The sequence below is a fragment of the Larimichthys crocea genome, chromosome XXI (assembly GCF_000972845.2).
Source record: "Larimichthys crocea isolate SSNF chromosome XXI, L_crocea_2.0, whole genome shotgun sequence".
In the NCBI taxonomy this organism is placed as follows: domain Eukaryota; kingdom Metazoa; phylum Chordata; class Actinopteri; family Sciaenidae; genus Larimichthys; species Larimichthys crocea.
In genome coordinates this window covers 9,859,223-9,879,945 of record NC_040031.1, presented here as the reverse complement: position 1 = coordinate 9,879,945, position 20,723 = coordinate 9,859,223, and the positions used below count along the sequence as shown (strand labels likewise).

General features: G+C 40.0%; 1 protein-coding gene and 1 pseudogene across 2 annotated transcripts; both read left to right on the top strand.

The window, feature by feature from the left end:
* The first annotated feature begins 187 nt into the window (after window positions 1-187).
* LOC113744022 (myosin heavy chain, fast skeletal muscle-like) lies at window positions 188-7,053 on the top strand (annotated as a pseudogene).
* Window positions 7,054-9,534: 2,481 nt separating this feature from the next.
* LOC109137844 (myosin heavy chain, fast skeletal muscle) lies at window positions 9,535-19,560 on the top strand. Of its 2 annotated transcripts, none has more exons than XM_027273182.1 (39): window positions 9,535-9,756; window positions 9,830-9,973; window positions 10,079-10,235; window positions 10,321-10,348; window positions 10,429-10,525; window positions 10,635-10,727; window positions 10,813-10,876; window positions 10,957-11,055; window positions 11,146-11,249; window positions 11,372-11,510; window positions 11,619-11,737; window positions 12,038-12,187; window positions 12,287-12,457; window positions 12,563-12,863; window positions 13,042-13,112; window positions 13,218-13,305; window positions 13,415-13,532; window positions 13,617-13,740; window positions 13,868-14,004; window positions 14,078-14,333; window positions 14,422-14,664; window positions 14,749-14,925; window positions 15,005-15,150; window positions 15,246-15,336; window positions 15,428-15,817; window positions 15,914-16,040; window positions 16,127-16,245; window positions 16,324-16,520; window positions 16,777-16,960; window positions 17,074-17,239; window positions 17,346-17,470; window positions 17,570-17,878; window positions 17,979-18,182; window positions 18,292-18,417; window positions 18,507-18,677; window positions 18,768-18,872; window positions 18,972-19,067; window positions 19,196-19,327; window positions 19,460-19,560. In XM_027273182.1, exons 1-39 carry the CDS (start codon window positions 9,550-9,552, stop codon window positions 19,478-19,480), a joined length of 5,796 nt encoding a protein of 1,931 aa, XP_027128983.1. In that variant the 5' UTR covers window positions 9,535-9,549; the 3' UTR covers window positions 19,481-19,560. The 2 variants fall into 2 exon arrangements, with proteins under 2 accessions (XP_027128983.1, XP_027128984.1); XM_027273183.1 differs by having other exon boundaries at window positions 13,039-13,112.
* The last annotated feature ends 1,163 nt before the right edge of the window (window positions 19,561-20,723 follow it).

Here is a 20,723-nt window from a genome sequence, read left to right as displayed (position 1 = left end):
ATTTTAACTTTACGACGTAAGCCAGCCGTTTCAAATAAGACTCCAGAAGAAAGGAACAGTGTGTGGTAGAAACGGTGGAGACGCCTGCTTGTGGTAAGTCCTTCTATCTGCCTTCAGTTTCTTTCAACCTTAAAACCTTCACCAGTAACTGAAAATATGTGATATTTATTTAACAGATGGATAATACACTGACTTCTGACGACAGAGAGGGTCAGGTATGAACATCCACCAACTACCTTTTTATTGATACTTATGTGAAAATATTCATTTAATTCAGCTGCAGTTTGAATTTATTGAATTGATCACATTTTGAATGAGCGAAGGTGTGTTCACTTGTGATGATCTTTATCATATATTTAATATATTTATTTATATACAATTTAACAGTTTAACAGCATCATTGGCGTACAGTGACATGGTGTGAGCACATCAGGTTTAAAAAGATGAATGAGACTCTGATTTGTATTTACCTCATAGACCTAAACCGCCACCATGAGTACAGACGCGGAGATGGCCGTTTATGGCAAAGCTGCCATTTACCTCCGTAAACCAGAAAAGGAAAGAATTGAGGCCCAGAGCAAACCTTTGATGCCAAGTCTGCCTGCTATGTTGCCGATGCTAAGGAGTTGTATGTGAAGGGAACAACATCAAGAAAGATGGTGGAAAAGTCACTGTCAAAGTCCTGGACACTCAGGAGGTTAGTACATAGTCAGATTTAACCGGGAACTCAATATGACAGTACTCATTAAGACAAATTTCCTCTTCTAGGAGAAGACAGTTAAAGAAGATGACGTCACTCCAATGAACCCTCCCAAGTTCGATAAAATGGAGGACATGGCAATGAACCCATCTCAAGAAGCCTCTGTGTTGTAAACCTTAAGAGCGTTATGCAGCATGGATGATCTACGTAAGACTGCTGAGTAATCTGCTGAATTAAAAAAGACAAATATTAAAATGGCTAATGTGGAAAACACAGAGTTAACTGTGGAATCTCTATGATCCCTTTCAGACCTACTCTGGGTGTTCTGTGCCACTGTAACCCCTACAAGTGGCTCCCAGTGGTACATGCAGTTGTAAATGCCTACAGGCAAGAAGCGATGGAGGCTCCACCCCACATCTTCTCTGTCTCTGACAATGCTATCAGTTCATGCTTACTGGTGAGTAATTGGTATAAGAATGAAGAAGTTGTCAGCAAATGAGGTTCTCTATTTCAGAAAAAAAATCTTTCTTTTCAATTACAGATAGGGAGAACCAGTCTGTCTGATCACGTAAGTTTCAATTTGTTATTTTGTTGAACATAATCAATATCTTGATCAAATTCTGATAATCTCTGTTCCTACCCTAGTGGAATCTGGTGCTGGAAAGACTGTGAACACCAGCGTGTCATCCAGTACTTTGCAACAATCTCAGTTGCGGAGGGAAGAGGGACACCTCAAATGGTAGTACAAAAGTGGAAGAGATTGTGATTGGTGTTCTTTAGGTATGGAAAAATTTTATACTTGCCAGTCATTTTTCTGAATCAATGTTAAACCTGGATTATAGGGTCTCTGGAGGATCAGATTATTGCTGCCAATCCTCTGCTGGAGCCTATGGTAATGCCAAAACTATAAGGAATGACAACTCTTCTCGTCTTCGTTTGTAAGTAGGGAGGGATTTCCACACGTGAAAGAGAACTTATTGTACATGCTGGAGGGACATTAAATGTCCTTTCTTCAAAACAGGGTAAATTCATCAGATCCATTTCGGCACAACTGGCAAATTGGCTAGTGCTGATATTGAGACAATGTAAGTAACAATCCTCAGAGTACATACAATGTTTGAACTTAGAATTAACCAGGCTGTGACTTATGAACACTTTTTGTAGAGCTGCTGGAGAAGTCCAGAGTGACATTCCACTTCCTGATGAAAGAGGCTACCACATCTTCTACCAGATGATGACCAACCAAATACCTGGATCATTGGTAAAAAGAGTTGTTGTACAATGTGAAACTTACTTACAGGTTTCATATACAACAATATAATGAGGTTGTTATTTATTTTTGATCCCAGAAATGGCACTTATCACACAAACCTACGACTTCCCCATGTGTAGCATGGGTCAGATCACTGTGGCTAGCATTGATGACAAAGTTGAGCTGGAGGCCACTGATGTGTGTGATCTTCATTTAAACTTTTAAACAACAATGAAATGTATTTTATTCAACAGCTCTGTTTAATGCATGTTTAAAGAGAGTGAGATTTTTTTTTGTGAACACCTCTTTGAAAACAGACGCTATGAACCTGGGCTTCAGTGGTGAGGAGAAGATGAGCATCTACAAGATGACTGTTGCTGTGCTCCACCAGGGTAACATGAAGTTCAGCAGAAGCAGCGTGAGGAGCAGGCTGAGCCTGATGGCACAGAGGGTGAGTATTAAACATCAGAGAACAGAGACCTTGTTTCTTTATTATATCATGATGGAGGGTGATGGTCACAACTGTATTAACTGAAATCAATTAACTATTTTCAGAGGCTGACAAGGTTGCTTACTTACTGGGTCTGAACTCCGCTGACATGCTGAAGGCTCTGTGCTATCCCAGAGTGAAGGTCGGAAATGAGTATGTCACCAAGGGACAGACTGTACCTCAGTAACTGAAATAAATTTTAATTTTAATTTACATGTATACATTGTATTTGCATGAGGTTTAGGATACTGATAAATTAATTCTGTAGTCCCTCTTAGGTTTTGTAACATCAGACGCAGTGTAAAAATTTGCTCTACTTTGATGAATTACATTCTTAAATTCCTTATGGGAAATCATTTTTCATTCACATTCTTTTGTTTCATTAACCTCATTACAAGTTCAGAATACCACCGTCCAATATCCAGAATTTACAAACCGTAGACTGACTTTTGTCAAATCACATCTTTGTTTTATTCAGGTGAATAACTCAGTGACTGCCCTGGCCAAGGCCATCTATGAAAGGATGTTCTTGTGGATGGTCGCTCCGTATCAACCAGATGTTGGACACTAAACAGTCAAGGCAATACTTCATCGGTGTCCTGGACATTGCTGGCTTGAAATCTTGATGTAAGCTTCATTCCAACAATCAGCTGCTGGTGCGTTTTATGACAGTATCATTTCTTTTCCATGCAAGAGATTATGCTGAATATTTGTGCCCACTACCAGTTAAACACACTGGAACAGCTGTGCATCAACTCACCAATGAGAAACTGCAACAGTTCTTCAACCACCACATGTTTTTGTCCTGGAGCAAGAGGAGTACAAGAAGGAGGGATATTAGGAGTTCATTGACTTGGCATGGACTTGGCTGCCTGCATTGAGCTGATTGAAAAGGTAATCATTTAATGTTGTGACTGTATGTAAATGTTTTATTTTGACTTAAAACAATTATATATCAATTATCTCTTAATGACTATTTCTTTCCACTTTTTCAAGCCCATGGGCATCTTCTCCATCCTTGAAGAGATTCATGTTCCCCAAGGCCACAGACAACACCTTCAAGAACAAGCTGTATGACCAGCATCTTGGCAAAACAAAGCATTTAAAGCCAAACCGCCAAAGGCAAGGCGAGGCCCACTTCTCCCTGGTGATACGCTTGGCACTGTGGACTACATATCTGTGGGCTGCTGGACAAGAACAAGGATCCACTGAATGAGTCTGTTTTGCAGCTGTATCAGAAGTCTCCGTTAAGCTGCTGGTTCATCTTGTTTCCTCCAGTTGTTTGAGGGTATGCAGCAGTTTGTATAAACTCAAGCATATACTCTATTTGTATTATGTATATTTTTATGTATTCTATATTATTTTGAAATGTCTGTTTTTAAATAACTGTATATTTTTCTATAGGGCAGCATGTATTATGTAAATATCCAGTCTCATTCTGTCAAATCTTTCTTTTAGCAGAGGCTGGTGGTGGAAAAGAAGGGAGGCAAGAAGAAGGGTGGTTCTATGCAGACTGTGTCTTCACAGTTAGGGTAAGGATAACATTGTAAACATGGTATGAATCATATTTCAGTTCATACTCAAACACACAATTGTGACATTTCATGACAAAAGTCAACATTTTGGCTCTACAGGAGAACTTGGGCAAGCTGATGACAAACTTGAGGAGTACCCATCCTCACTTTGTACGTTGCCTGATTCCCAATGAGTCAAAGACTCCAGGTACATGAAAGACATAATTCAGTAGTAGTGATTATAGTTTCCTTAATTTTTGGAAAAAGAGGCATAACAATGTACCAAAGAAGTAACAAGAAGTGTCTTTTTTACAGTCTGATGGAGAACTTCCTGGTCATCCACCAGCTCAGGTTGTAACGGTGTGCTGGAGGTATCCGAATCTGCAGAAAAGGTTTCCCAGCAGAATCCTTTATGGTGACTTCAAGCAAAGGTATCAAAAGAATGTCAAACATAATTTTGATGACAGACTATTAAAAAGAGATGCACACACATCACTATTATCTCTCTCATCAAAAAGATACAAAGGTGCTGAATGCCAGTGTCATCCTGAGGGCCAGTTCATTGACAACAAGAAGGCTTCAGAGAAGCTGCTTGGGTCAATTGAATTGATCCTGACCAGTACAGATTTGGACACACCAAGGTAAGCAACTTGATGTCATTGATATCTTGTGTATTTACTGTTTGGCATGAATTGTTTGAACAATTTTGGAGTGATCACTATCTCTACTTCCTATACATTTATTTTTAACTGTTTTTGGCAGGTGTCTCTCAAGCTGTCTGCTGGGTACCCTTGAGGAGATGAGAGATGAAAGCTGGCATCTTGGTCACCATGACTCAGGCACTTTGCCGTGGTTTCCTCATGAGAAGGAATTTTGCGATATGATGGAGAGGAGGTATGTAGGTCCACTTTCGTTATGAATAATGTAGAAAAACTTTGTCTATAATACCAACTTTTTGTCAACAGAGATTGCCATCTACACCATCCAGTACAACGCCGCTCATTCATGAATGTGAAACCACTGGCCATGATGAAGGTGTACTACAGATCAAGCCGCTGAAGAGTGCTGAAAACGGGAAGGAGCGGCCAACTGAAGGAGAACTATGAGAAGATGAAAACAGACTTGCTGCTGCCCTAGCCAAGAAGAAGGAACGGGAGGAGAAAAGGTGTCCCTTTCCTCAGGAGAAAAATGATCTGCAGCTGCAAGTAGCATCTGTAAGTACATTTTTAGTGTTTCCTTTTGTTTGTTTTATTTGTTTGTTTTGTTTTTTTGTCAAGGTCTACTTTCATATAATGAACAGGAATCCTGAGAATCTTGTCATGCTGAGGAAAGATGTGAGGGACTTATCACAGAGTAAGATTCAGCTGGGAGCCACACTCAAAGAGACAACTGAGAGACTGGAGGATGAAGAGGAAATCAATGCTGAGCTCACTGCTAAGAAAAAGCTGGAGGATGAATGCTCTGAGCTGAAGAAGGATATTGATGATCTGGAGCTTACCTTGGCCAAAGTGGAGAAGGAGAAACATGCCACTGAGAACAAGGTTCGAAAAAAATCAATATGTCTAGCAGATTAAAGTAACATTTGAGTATGACCTTGTAAAACACGTCTTTCTTGTGAACCTAGGTGAGAACCTACTGAGGAGATGGCTTCTCAAGATGAGAGCATTGCTAAGCTGATAAGAAAAGAAAGCCCTTCAGGAGGCTCACCAGCAGACTCTTGATGACCTGCAGGATGAGGAAGACAAAGTCAACACTCTGACAAGGCCAAGACTAAGCTTGAGCAGCAAGTGGATGACGTAAGTTAACAAAGTCACGTGGATGCGCAAAGCAACATTTTCTCTTGAACCTGTAATAAAACTATTTTAACGTTCAACTGAGGGTTCTCTGGAGCAAGAGAAGAAGCTGCGTATGGACCTTGAGAGACCAAGAGAAGCTGGAGGTGATCTGAAACTGGCCCAGGAATCCCATGGATCTTGAAATGACAAAGCAGCAGTCTGAGGAGAAAATGAAGAAGTAAGTTTTCTATTGAATTTGTATGAGCATGTTTTTAATTTATAGTCAACCATACAGACGCTTACTATGTACCTTTTAAAAATTATCTTTCAGGAAGGACTTTGAATCAGTCAGCTCCTGAGCAGATCGAGGATCGCAGTCAATGGGCGCCAGCTTCAGAAGAAGATCAAGGAGCTTCAGGTCAAATTTTACTACGTAAAATACTGCATACTTTTCCTATTTGGTGGCTTCAAATGAAAGTTTGTATGAAAGCAAACTTCCATTCAACCGGCCCGTATTGAGGAACTGGAGGAGGAGATTGAGGCGAACGTCAGCTCGTGCCAAGGTGAGAAGCAGAGAGCTGACCTCTCCAGGGAACTTGAGAGATCAGTGAGAGGCTGGGGAGGCTGGTGGAGCCACAGTGCTCAGATTGAGATGAACAAGAAGCGTGAAGCTGAGTTCCAGAAGGTCCGTCGTGATCTGAGGAGTCCACTCTCAGCATGAAGGCCACTGCTGCTGCTCTTCGTAAGAAGCAGGCTGAAGCGTAGCTGAGCTGGGAGAGCAGATCGACAACCTCCAGCGTGTCAAGCAAAAGCGTGAGAAGGAAAAGAGTGAATACAAGATGGAGATGTGACCTCTCCAGCAACTGGAGGCTGTTGCTAAAGCAAAGGTATACAACACATAAATTTTCATTTTTATTGTACTAGTAATATGTCAATTAATAATTAATGAATAAAATCTGATCTGATCTGTCTTTTCCCCATTAGGGAAATCTTAAAAGATTTGCCGTACTCTTGAGGACCAGCTAAGTGAACTGAAGTCCAAAATGATGAAAATGTCCGTCAAATGAATGACATGCGTGGACAGAAAGCACGTCTTCTGACAGAAAGTATCTACAAGTTATCAGTGAATGAACTGTTGTGTATTATTGAGAATATGACAAAACCTAATGTATCATGCATCTTTCACACAAGGTGAGTTCACCCGTCAAGTTGAAGAGAAAGAAGCTCTTGTCTCCCAGCTGACCAGAGGCAAACAGGCCCGTTACACAGCAGATGAGGAGTTGTTGTTCAAATATACAGTACTGTTATACACTATGAGGTGAAGAGCAAATATTTTTAATGAATTAACATTATTTACATTTATTTTGACTATTGTGTCTACAATAACTAGTTTAGTATGTACAACAGCTTTAACTGATTTCACACCTGATGAAATACATTAGTTTGTCAGGTAAATAATGATATCATTATTATTGATATATGTATCAAAGTAAGATAGATCTTAAGTCATTACGAATCTCTAATACTTTTCTTTGAAACAAACTATGGTGTCGCATATACATTTTTCTGTTTAGTAGATTTCAATGACTTTAACAAAGGATATTAGTGGTATTAACACCCATAAGTAACCCCCCGCTTTGAGTAGAGTCGATCAACAGGTGGCGGAAATTTAGGATCTAAGGGATACTTTAAAATAGACAGAAAGGGCTTGAGAGGGCTCTTACTGATAGAGAGTTAAACTGGATTTGCTCCCTATTTGACATGCATATTTGACTTCCCTGGAGACAATAAAGCAGAGTGTGGAAGTTGCTGCTCAGTAGTTGCAGCACTTCCTGGATGAGTATTAAATATTGGCAAGGGGCACATTAAAGAATTTTGTTTAGATTTACAGCAAAGAGTTGTGGAGGAACAACTGCAGTTACTATCCAGGTATAGTCACATTGACATTTAACACAAAAGATCAATCAAATCTAGTCACTGAAAATATTAAGAATAAACAATGGCTCTAATAGCTCAAGGTCAAATGAAGGCATATGGGAGGCTTGATGAGAGGAGAGTAAGAGTGACGTTACATGCTCTTGAAAATTAAATAGTAAAAAACTGTTCTCAAGTCCCAAACTTGACAGATCTGGATACATAAGTATTATGGGATCTAAAAATGGGGTGACAGGAAAAAAAATTGAGAATTCCAATTTTACAAAATAATAGTTGGCAACAACAAGTATACATGCTGCTATGCAAAGCATAGATAATACAAGCTGTTTTAAACCTTCACACATGTAGCAAAAGTGAAATGACATAAAGAACAATCAAAAATCCTTACAGCACTAATATTTGATTTTTATTAGTGCCAGGGGAAACTAAGGAGCATGCTTCCCATATCAGAACATTTTGGAATGTTCTGGCATCACAACTTAGCTTGACCTGGTGCCACCACATTCCAGCAACAACATGGTGGCCCCGGAAACAGTTCATTCAACCTTCATCTACATTCATTCACTTAGGACATTGACAGCTGTAGCCAACCTGGATTCCAACAGTGACCCAGAGTCAAAGAAAAAAAAAACATGTCTAAATATACCAAAATGGAGAATAGAAATACCTGAGCATTCTCACAGCATAACCCACTATTGTTTTCCTTATATTTAAGTTTTTTTCACACTACTACTCTTTGCTTTTGTTTACTATTGACAGTACAAGTACTTGTTATATTATAGTTATATAACAGTCAAAGAAAATATTTCAGCATTTGAAAGTCAAGAAGAACTTTGGTCTAAAGTATTTAAAGATGCATAACTGACAACAGTGATGAATAATGATATAGTAGACTTGAAAGAAGTTACGACTGAAAGGCAGAAAATAGTCCTGAACGCTTTAAAGATTCTTAGAGTCATCTTACACTCATAAAACACTTGGGTGAAATACGTGCCACTACGCAGCATATGTAGATATCTGGTTTATATAAAATATCTATTTCATCACCTGTGCATCAATAGACGAGTTAAAAATGCTTTTGAAAAGCATTCTATGTTGACATTTTGTTAATCACAGGCTCTGGGACATAGTCAGAGGCAATTTGGAGATGTTTGATACAAATTAAAAATATTCAAAAATTTCCCAAGTCCCAATACAATGTCCCTTCCTGTGCTATTATATTGATGTGATACCTTATACTTCATGTCATGACAGAGAAATTAGTTCAGAACATACAAACTTCAAATCCAAAACTCAATTCAAAACATGGTATGGTACATGTGTAGTTAATAACATACACTATGTAGGTGGCAACACCTGTTTCATTGTATGTCAACTTGTCTGTTATCCATGCCTTGTTTGCATTGGTCCCATTTTTAACTTTACGACGTAAGCCAGCCTGTTTCAATATAAGGACTCCAGAAGAAAGGAACAGTGTGTGGTAGAAGACTGTGGAGACGCCTGCTTGTGGTAAGTCCTTCTATCTGCCTTCAGTTTCTTTCAACCTTAAAACCTTCACCAGTAACTGAAAATATGTGATATTTATTTAACAGGATTGGATAATATAACACTGACTTCTGACGACAGAGAGGGTCAGGTATGAACATTATGCAATTTAATTCAGCTGCAGTTTGAATTTATTGAATTGTGATCACATTTTGAATGAGCGAAGGTGTGTTCACTTGTGATGATACTTTATCATATATTTAATATATTTATTTATATATCAATTTAACAGTTTAACAGCATCATTGGCTGTACAGTGACATGGTGTGAGCACATCAGGTTTAAAAAGATGAATGAGACTCTGATTTGTATTTACCTCATAGACCTAAACCGCCACCATGAGTACAGACGCGGAGATGGCCGTTTATGGCAAAGCTGCCATTTACCTCCGTAAACCAGAAAAGGAAAGAATTGAGGCCCAGAGCAAACCTTTTGATGCCAAGTCTGCCTGCTATGTTGCCGATGCTAAGGAGTTGTATGTGAAGGGAACAATCATCAAGAAAGATGGTGGCAAAGTCACTGTCAAAGTCCTGGACACTCAGGAGGTTAGTATCATAGTCAGATTTAACCGGGAACTCAATATGATCAGTACTCATTAAGACAAATTTCCTCTTCTAGGAGAAGACAGTTAAAGAAGATGACGTCACTCCAATGAACCCTCCCAAGTTCGATAAAATTGAGGACATGGCCATGATGACCCATCTCAATGAAGCCTCTGTGTTGTATAACCTTAAAGAGCGTTATGCAGCATGGATGATCTACGTAAGACTGCTGAGTAATCTGCTGAATTAAAAAAGACAAATATTTAAAATGGCTAAATGTAGGAAAACACAGAGTTAACTGTGGAATCTCTATGATCCCTTTCAGACCTACTCTGGGTTGTTCTGTGCCACTGTAAACCCCTACAAGTGGCTCCCAGTCTACGATGCTGAAGTTGTAAATGCCTACAGAGGCAAGAAGCGTATGGAGGCTCCACCCCACATCTTCTCTGTCTCTGACAATGCTTATCAGTTCATGCTTACTGGTGAGTAATTGGTATAAGAATGAAGAATTTGTCAGCAAATGAGGTTTCTATTTCAGAAAAAAAATCTTTCTTTTCTATTTAACAGATAGGGAGAACCAGTCTGTCTTGATCACGTAAGTTTCACATTTGTTTATTTTGTTGAACATAATCACATATCTTGATCAAATTCTGATAAGTCTCTGTTCCTACCTAGTGGAGAATCTGGTGCTGGAAAGACTGTGAACACCAAGCGTGTCATCCAGTACTTTGCAACAATCTCAGTTGGCGGAGGGAAGAGGGACACCTCAAAGGTGGGAGTACAAAAGTGGAAGATGATTGTGATTTGGTGTTCTTTAGGTATGGAAAACATTTTATACTTGCCAGTCATTTTCTGATATCAATGTTAAACCTGGATTATAGGGGTCTCTGGAGGATCAGATTATTGCTGCCAATCCTCTGCTGGAGGCCTATGGTAATGCCAAAACTATAAGGAATGACAACTCTTCTCGTTTTGTAAGTATGGAGGGATTTCCACACGTGAAAGAGATCTTATTGTACATTGCTGGAGGGACATTAAAATGTCCTTTCTTCAAAACAGGGTAAATTCATCAGAATCCATTTCGGCACAACTGGCAAATTGGCTAGTGCTGATATTGAGACATGTAAGTAACAATCCTCAGAGTACATACAAATGTTTGAACTTAGAATTGACCAGGCTGTGACTTATGAACACTTTTTGTAGATCTGCTGGAGAAGTCCAGAGTGACATTCCAGCTTCCTGATGAAAGAGGCTACCACATCTTCTACCAGATGATGACCAACCACATACCTGGGATCATTGGTAAAAAGAGTTGTTGTACAATGTGAAACTTACTTACAGGTTTCATATACAACAATATAATGAGGTTGTTATTTATTTTTTGATCCCCAGAAATGGCACTTATCACCACCAACCCCTACGACTTCCCCATGTGTAGCATGGGTCAGATCACTGTGGCTAGCATTGATGACAAAGTTGAGCTGGAGGCCACTGATGTGTGTGATCTTCATTTAAACTTTTAAACAACATTGAAATGTATTTTATTCAACAGCTCTGTTTAATGCATGTTTTAAAGAGAGTGAGATTTTTTTTTTGTGAACACCTCTTTGGAAAACAGAACGCTATTGATATCCTGGGCTTCAGTGGTGAGGAGAAGATGAGCATCTACAAGATGACTGGTGCTGTGCTCCACCATGGTAACATGAAGTTCAAGCAGAAGCAGCGTGAGGAGCAGGCTGAGCCTGATGGCACAGAGGGTGAGTATTAAACATCAGAGAAACAGAGAACCTTGTTTCTTTATTATATCATGATGGAGGGTGATGGTCACATACTGTATTAACTGTAAATCAATTAACTATTTTCAGAGGCTGACAAGGTTGCTTACTTACTGGGTCTGAACTCCGCTGACATGCTGAAGGCTCTGTGCTATCCCAGAGTGAAGGTCGGAAATGAGTATGTCACCAAGGGACAGACTGTACCTCAGGTAACTGAAATAATAATTTTAATTTTAATTTACATGTAGTACATGTGTATTTGCATGAGGTTTAGGATACTGATTAAATTAATTCTGTAGTCCCTCTTAGGGTTGTAACATCAGACGCAGTGTAAAAATTTGCTCTACTTTTGATGAATTACATTCTTAAATTCCTTATGGGCAATCATTTTTCATTCACATTCTTTTGTTTCATTAACCTCATTACAAGTTCAGAATACCAGTCCAATATCCAGAATTTTACAAAACCATAGACTGACTTTTGTCAAATCACATCTTTGTTTTATTCAGGTGAATAACTCAGTGACTGCCCTGGCCAAGGCCATCTATGAAAGGATGTTCTTGTGGATGGTCGTCCGTATCAACCAGATGTTGGACACTAAACAGTCAAGGCAATACTTCATCGGTGTCCTGGACATTGCTGGCTTTGAAATCTTTGATGTAAGCTTCATTTCCAACAATTCAGCTGCTGGTGCGTTTTATGACAGTATCATTTCTTTTCCATGCAAGAGATTATGCTGAATATTTGTGCCCTACCAGTTCAACACACTGGAACAGCTGTGCATCAACTTCACCAATGAGAAACTGCAACAGTTCTTCAACCACCACATGTTTGTCCTGGAGCAAGAGGAGTACAAGAAGGAGGGTATTATCTGGGAGTTCATTGACTTTGGCATGGACTTGGCTGCCTGCATTGAGCTGATTGAAAAGGTAATCATTTAATGTTGTGACTGTATGTAAATGTTTTATTTTGACTTAAAAACAATTATATATCAATTATCTCTTAATGACATATTTCTTTCCACTTTTTTCAAGCCCATGGGCATCTTCTCCATCCTTGAAGAGGAGTGCATGTTCCCCAAGGCCACAGACACATCCTTCAAGAACAAGCTGTATGACCAGCATCTTGGCAAAAACAAAGCATTTGAGAAGCCAAAGCCCGCCAAAGGCAAGGCTGAGGCCCACTTCTCCCTGGTGCACTACGCTGGCACTGTGGACTACAATATCGCTGGCTGGCTGGACAAGAACAAGGATCCACTGAATGAGTCTGTTTTGCAGCTGTATCAGAAGTCTTCCGTTAAGCTGCTGGTTCATCTGTTTCCTCCAGTTGTTGAGGGTATGACAGCAGTTGTAGTAAACTCAAGCATATACTCTATTTGTATATATGTATATTTTATGTATTCGTATTATTATTTTGAAATGTCTGTTTTTAAATAACTGTATATTTTTCTATAGTTGCAGCATGTATTTATGTAAATATCCAGTCTCATTCTGTCAAATCTTTCTTTTAGCAGAGGCTGGTGGTGGAAAGAAGGGAGGCAAGAAGAAGGGTGGTTCTATGCAGACTGTGTCTTCACAGTTCAGGGTAAGGATTAACATTGTAAACATGTGTATGAAATCATATTTCAGTTCATACTCAAACACACAATTGTGACATTTCATGACAAAAGTCAACATTTTGGCTCTACAGGAGAACTTGGGCAAGCTGATGACAAACTTGAGGAGTACCCATCCTCACTTTGTACGTTGCCTGATTCCCAATGAGTCAAAGACTCCAGGTACATGAAAGACATAATCTCAGTAGAGTGATTATAGTTTCCTTAATTTTTGGAAAAAAGAGGCTAACAATGTATCCAAAGAAGTAAACAAGAAGTGTCTTTTTTACAGGTCTGATGGAGAACTTCCTGGTCATCCACCAGCTCAGATGTAACGGTGTGCTGGAGGGTATCAGAATCTGCAGAAAAGGTTTCCCCAGCAGAATCCTTTATGGTGACTTCAAGCAAAGGTATCAAAAGAATGTCAAACATAATTTTGATGACAGACTATTAAAATGAGATGCACACACTCACTATTATCTCTCTCATCAAAGATACAAGGTGCTGAATGCCAGTGTCATCCCTGAGGGCCAGTTCATTGACAACAAGAAGGCTTCAGAGAAGCTGCTTGGGTCAATTGATATTGATCATGACCAGTACAGATTTGGACACACCAAGGTAAGCAACTTGATGTCATTGATATACTTGTGTATTTACTGTGTCTGGCATGAATTGTTTTGAACAATTTTGGAAGTGATCACTATCTCTACTTCCTATACATTTATTTTTATACTGTTTTGTGCAGGTGTTCTTCAAGGCTGGTCTGCTGGGTACCCTTGAGGAGATGAGAGATGAAAAGCTGGCATCTCTGGTCACCATGACTCAGGCACTTTGCCGTGGTTTCCTCATGAGAAAGGAGTTTATGCAGATGATGGAGAGGAGGTATGTAGGTCCACTGTCATGTTATGAATAATGTAGAAAAACTTTGTCTATAATACCAACTTTTTGTCAACAGAGATGCCATCTACACCATCCAGTACAACGTCCGCTCATTCATGAATGTGAAACACTGGCCATGGATGAAGGTGTACTACAAGATCAAGCCTCTGCTGAAGAGTGCTGAAACTGAGAAGGAGCTGGCCAACATGAAGGAGAACTATGAGAAGATGAAAACAGACTTGGCTGCTGCCCTAGCCAAGAAGAAGGAACTGGAGGAGAAAATGGTGTCCCTTCTGCAGGAGAAAAATGATCTGCAGCTGCAAGTAGCATCTGTAAGTACATTATTCAGTGTTTTCCTTTTGTTTGTTTTATTTGTTTGTTTGTTTTTTTGCTAAGGTCTACTTTCATATAATGAACTAGGAATCTGAGAATCTGTCAGATGCTGAGGAAAGATGTGAGGGACTTATCAAGAGTAAGATTCAGCTGGAGGCCAAACTCAAAGAGACAACTGAGAGACTGGAGGATGAAGAGGAAATCAATGCTGAGCTCACTGCCAAGAAGAGAAAGCTGGAGGATGAATGCTCTGAGCTGAAGAAGGATATTGATGATCTGGAGCTTACCTTGGCCAAAGTGGAGAAGGAGAAACATGCCACTGAGAACAAGGTTCGAAAAAAATCAATATGTCTAGCAGATAAAGTAACATTTGAGTATGACCTTGTAATAACAACGTCTTTCTTGTGAACCTAGGTGAAGAACCTTACTGAGGAGATGGCTTCTCAAGATGAGAGCATTGCTAAGCTGACTAAAGAAAAGAAAGCCCTTCAGGAGGCTCACCAGCAGACTCTTGATGACCTGCAGGCTGAGGAAGACAAAGTCAACACTCTGACCAAGGCCAAGACTAAGCTTGAGCAGCAAGTGGATGACGTAAGTTAACAAAGTCACGTGGATGCGCAAAGCAACATTTCTCTTGAACCTTGTAATAAAAACTTATTTTAACGTTCAGCTTGAGGGTTCTCTGGAGCAAGAGAAGAAGCTGCGTATGGACCTTGAGAGAGCCAAGAGGAAGCTGGAAGGTGATCTGAAACTGGCCCAGGAATCCATCATGGATCTTGAGAATGACAAGCAGCAGTCTGAGGAGAAAATGAAGAAGTAAAGTTTCTATTGAATTTGTATGAGCCAATGTTTTTAAATTTATAGTCAACCATACAGACTCTTACTATGTACCTTTTAAATTATTCTTTCAGGAAGGACTTTGAAATCAGTCAGCTCCTGAGCAAGATCGAGGATGAGCAGTCAATGGGTGCTCAGCTTCAGAAGAAGATCAAGGAGCTTCAGGTCAAATATTTACTACGTAAAATACTGCATACTTTTCCTATTTTGTGGCTTCAAAGTGAAAGTTTTATGAAAGCAAACTTCCATTCAACAGGCCCGTATTGAGGAACTGGAGGAGGAGATTGAGGCTGAACGTGCAGCTCGTGCCAAGGTTGAGAAGCAGAGAGCTGACCTCTCCAGGGAACTTGAAGAGATCAGTGAGAGGCTGGAGGAGGCTGGTGGAGCCACAGCTGCTCAGATTGAGATGAACAAGAAGCGTGAAGCTGAGTTCCAGAAGGTCCGTCGTGACCTTGAGGAGTCCACTCTGCAGCATGAAGCCACTGCTGCTGCTCTTCGTAAGAAGCAGGCTGACAGCGTAGCTGAGCTGGGAGAGCAGATCGACAACCTCCAGCGTGTCAAGCAAAAGCTTGAGAAGGAAAAGAGTGAATACAAGATGGAGATTGATGACCTCTCCAGCAACATGGAGGCTGTTGCTAAAGCAAAGGTATACAACACATTAAATTTCATTATTTATTGTACTAGTAATATGTCAATTAATATTATGAATAAAATCTGATCTGATCTGTCTTTTCCCCATTAGGGAAATCTTGAAAAGATGTGCCGTACTCTTGAGGACCAGCTAAGTGAACTGAAGTCCAAAAATGATGAAAATGTCCGTCAAATGAATGACATGAGTGGACAGAAAGCACGTCTTCTGACAGAAAATGGTATCTACAAGTTATCAGTGAATGACCTGTTGTGTATTATTGAGAATATGACAAAACCTAATGTATCATGACATCTTTCACACAAGGTGAGTTCACCCGTCAAGTTGAAGAGAAAGAAGCTCTTGTCTCCCAGCTGACCAGAGGCAAACAGGCCTTCACACAGCAGATTGAGGAGTTGAAGAGACAGATTGAAGAAGAGGTTAAGGTAAGGAAACTGTAAGTATGTGCTGATAGACTTATTTAATTAGACGATGTGCACACTGAATATTATTCCTTACACCAGGCCAAGAATGCTCTTGCCCATGGAGTGCAATCAGCCCGCCACGACTGTGATCTGTTGAGGGAGCAGTTTGAGGAGGAGCAGGAGGCTAAGGCTGAGCTACAGCGTGGAATGTCCAAGGCCAACAGTGAGGTGGCTCAGTGGAGATCTAAGTATGAAACTGATGCTATCCAGCGTACTGAGGAGCTTGAGGAAGCCAAGTGAGTGCATTTTAAACAATAAAATGACCCAGTCTATGATAATAGACGTGGTCAACTGACTCAATCTTTATTTTATATCAATACTTTGGTTTTAAAGAAATATATCCAACCATGACAATTTAACAGTGAAGCACATAACATATATGAATATGAATCATTTGAGGTATAACCTTGCACAACTGACTGCTATGCTTTGCTTGTATATGTTTAATTTTAAGGTTTTCATTGAGAGATAAATCACACCTTTTTCAAACAGGAAAAAGCTGGCCCAGCGCCTTCAGGAGGCTGAGGAGCAGATTGAGGCAGTGAATTCCAAGTGTGCTTCTCTTGAGAAAACCAAACAGAGGCTCCAGAGTGAGGTGGAGGACCTCATGATTGATGTGGAGAGAGCCAATGGACTGGCTGCCAATCTGGACAAGAAGCAGAGGAACTTCGACAAGGTTGCAACGTTCACTTTGTGCAAACGTGACATAAAATGAAAGAAAAATCAATTATTTTATAATTACGGTAAATGGAATAATAACCAAGTAATCTGTATTATTGTGTAATGTAGGTCTTGGCAGAGTGGAAACAGAAGTATGAGGAGGGTCAAGCAGAGCTTGAGGGAACTCAGAAGGAGGCCCGTTCTCTTGGCACTGAGCTGTTCAAGATGAAGAACTCTTATGAGGAAGCTCTTGATCAGCTGGAGACCATGAAGCGTGAAAACAAGAACCTCCAGCGTGAGTTTTGACCACTTTCTGTAACAGCTGTTGCATTCAATACATTTGTATGTGTTAGAATGAAGCTTAGATATTATTGAACACTATCAAACATATTTCTCTGCAGAGGAGATCTCAGACCTGACTGAACAGATTGGTGAGACTGGCAAGAGTATCCATGAACTGGAGAAGGCCAAGAAGCTGGTGGAGACAGAGAAGTCTGAGATCCAGACAGCTCTTGAAGAGGCTGAGGTACAATTCTTCTGCAAAGATCTTCTGAAAACCCATGGACAAATATATTATAAAAGTTCTGAAGGCAGAGATTAATATTTTATTTTTTGACATTATTAGGGAACTCTGGAACATGAAGAGTCTAAGATCCTGCGTGTCCAGCTGGAGCTCAACCAGATTAAGGGTGAGGTGGACAGGAAGCTGGCAGAGAAAGATGAAGAGATGGAGCAGATCAAGAGGAACAGCCAGAGGGTGATTGACTCCATGCAGAGCACTCTGGATTCTGAGGTCAGGAGCAGGAACGATGCCCTGAGAATCAAGAAGAAGATGGAGGGAGACCTGAATGAAATGGAGATTCAGTTGAGCCATGCCAATCGCCAGGCTGCTGAGTCCCAGAAGCAGCTGAGGAACGTGCAAGCACAGCTCAAGGTATTGTAAGACATGGAGTTCTTGCTAATCAGGCTATGGTCAGTGTACCTACATTTTGGCATTTAACATGTTGTACATTTCGCTGATATTTCTTCATCAGGATGCTCAACTGCACCTTGATGATGCTGTCAGAGCCCAGGATGACTTCAAGGAACAAGCTGCTATGGTGGAGCGCAGGAACGGTCTCATGACAGCTGAAATTGAGGAACTGAGAGCCGCTCTTGAACAGACAGAGAGAAGCCGCAAAGTTGCTGAACAGGAGCTGGTGGATGCCAGTGAGCGTGTTGGACTTCTGCACTCTCAGGTGAACAAATGGCATGATTTTGCAATAATTCAAAATGTTTTGAATTTTTTAAATAACATGAAAATCAGGCAAGTGATGACTGAAATGACAAAATCTTTTTACTTTTTAGAACACAAGCCTCATGAACACCAAGAAGAAGCTTGAGACTGACCTTGTCCAGATTCAGGGTGAAGTTGATGACACTGTTCAGGAAGCAAGGAATGCTGAGGAGAAGGCCAAGAAGGCCATCACTGATGTAGGTTTAACTTTCCTTTGTTTTTACTTTTCATAGGAAAATGTGTTTTTAAGATATTTCTAATTATCATTTCATGTTGTCTCCTCTAGGCTGCTATGATGGCTGAGGAGCTGAAGAAGGAGCAGGATACTAGTTCTCACCTGGAGAGGATGAAGAAGAACCTGGAGGTTGCTGTTAAGGACCTGCAGCACCGCCTGGATGAGGCCGAGAATCTGGCCATGAAGGGTGGCAAGAAGCAGCTCCAGAAACTTGAGTCGAGAGTAAGACAATTTTATTTAGACTTGCACAGTAGTAAAATATGCATAAGATTCGGATTCCAAATATTTCATACATTTTCTGTTTTTGTGAAGGTGCGTGAGTTGGAGGCAGAGGTTGAGGCTGAGCAGAGACGTGGGGCAGATGCTGTTAAGGGTGTCCGCAAATATGAGAGGAGAGTAAAGGAGCTCACCTATCAGGTACAACTACAATACATTGCATTATGTACAGTATAAATCAATACATTATATTTACAGCTACAGATTTTAAAAGAGGCAAGTCTATATTTTCTGTCACAGACTGAGGAAGATAAGAAAAACGTTACCAGGCTGCAGGACTTGGTTGACAAGTTGCAGCTCAAGGTGAAGGCCTACAAGAGGCAGGCTGAGGAAGCGGTAAGGACAAAAGATCTGTTTTATACAAAGGGAACTCGATATGTCATTGTTAATTTATGTACTGTGGACCTCGCAAGATTTTTTGGGGCATAAAAGCATCTTTCCATATTTTGTGTGTTGCTTTTCAGGAGGAGCAGGCCAACGTTCATCTGTCCAAGTGCAGGAAGGTCCAGCATGAGCTGGAGGAGGCTGAGGAGCGTGCTGACATTGCAGAGTCCCAGGTCAACAAACTGAGAGCAAAGAGCCGCGACTCTGGCAAGGTAAACATATACACATTCCAGCAGGAGAGACATTTTAGAATAACTTAATAATAACTTTACATGTATTCAGAGTATGATGTGGATGCCTGAGCATATCTACTGCAGTGTATTAATTTTTTTATTTCTTTACAGGGAAAAGACGCTGCTGAGTAAAGCACTCTGGCAAATGGGCTGTTTCCAATCATATAATATGATGTGAAATAAACCACAATAAAATGTTTTTTGACCATAAATTACTGTCTGTATTATTTTGAAGTGACTGTGTCCTGTGAAAGAGAGCACATTTGAAAGATGGATCATTTATGAGACAGCTAAACAAAATTCTACAATCTTTATTGGAATATATACCCGATGTAACTATCCATAACATTTGATTCATGTGGTATGAAAACAGTTTTGTAACGTGTGTAATCCCCAGCACAGAGAGGAGAGCTACAACATTCGAGAGTTAGTTATCAGTCTGGGAGCATTTTTGGATCCCTCATGAAAAGTCATTGCCATAGAGAATTTTGAAAACATTATATAGAAGGTCTAAATGTCTTGCTTCAATTGGAGTATTGGAGTTCAAAGACATTGTTTCTCATTCGTATTTGTTGGGCAAACATTATGCAGCCTGTCACCTACACTGTCTGTACCTGTACTGTACCTGTTTAAAAGAAAAAAAATCACATAAAACCTTCAAATATTTAATAAGAAAATAAATCTTACTTAGATCTCAGTGCTGTAGATCGAAGAAAATGGGAATGTTCAAATGTCCTCCAAATATACTTAGTCTTTTGTGTGTACATTTTTTGTGTAAATAAATTTAGCAATCAAAGGAATATCTTTAAATTAATAATCAGAATTTTATCAAATTAATTGAATTTAATTTGGAAATATAGAACACTGATGTATTTTTATTTGTGCATATTCTGTCAAATATACATGGTGTTCAACAGCCCAAAATAAACTTTGACAAACTGATTACAGTTTTTTCCATTTGCTTAAACACAATTTTGCAAACTAGGCTGGTTTTATCAAAACACTAACACAATTCACCAAACCACACACCCAAACTGCAAAACACCTCATATATCCCGCAAAATGAAGCACTGCAACCAAAATCAAACTTTTGCACCAGATGGCACACACTTCATTCGTATTCTTAGATTTTTGTCTAACCAACTACACACTGTTGGGCATAATGAAAAGCACTCTCATCTTTAGTATGCTTTGCCATAATACTAACATAGTTCAAACTGTAGAGCAGCGGTCCCCAACCACCGGGTCGCGACCCGGTACCGGTCCGCGAGACATTCCGAACCGGGTCGTGACATTGGGGGGAAATTAAAAAAAATAAAATAAAAATAAAAAATTTTTCCAAAAAAAAAAAAAAAAGAAAAGAGAGCGAGAGAGA

Bases quoted from the DNA above. Each gene is read 5' to 3' on its own strand.
- LOC109137844 (XM_027273183.1), top strand. From the start codon at position 9,550: ATGAGTACAGACGCGGAGATGGCCGTTTATGGCAAAGCTGCCATTTAC. The intron at 14,926-15,004 runs GTAAGTTAACAA...TTTAACGTTCAG, and splicing joins TTGAGCAGCAAGTGGATGAC to CTTGAGGGTTCTCTGGAGCA. The intron at 18,418-18,506 runs GTAGGTTTAACT...TGTCTCCTCTAG, and splicing joins CCAAGAAGGCCATCACTGAT to GCTGCTATGATGGCTGAGGA.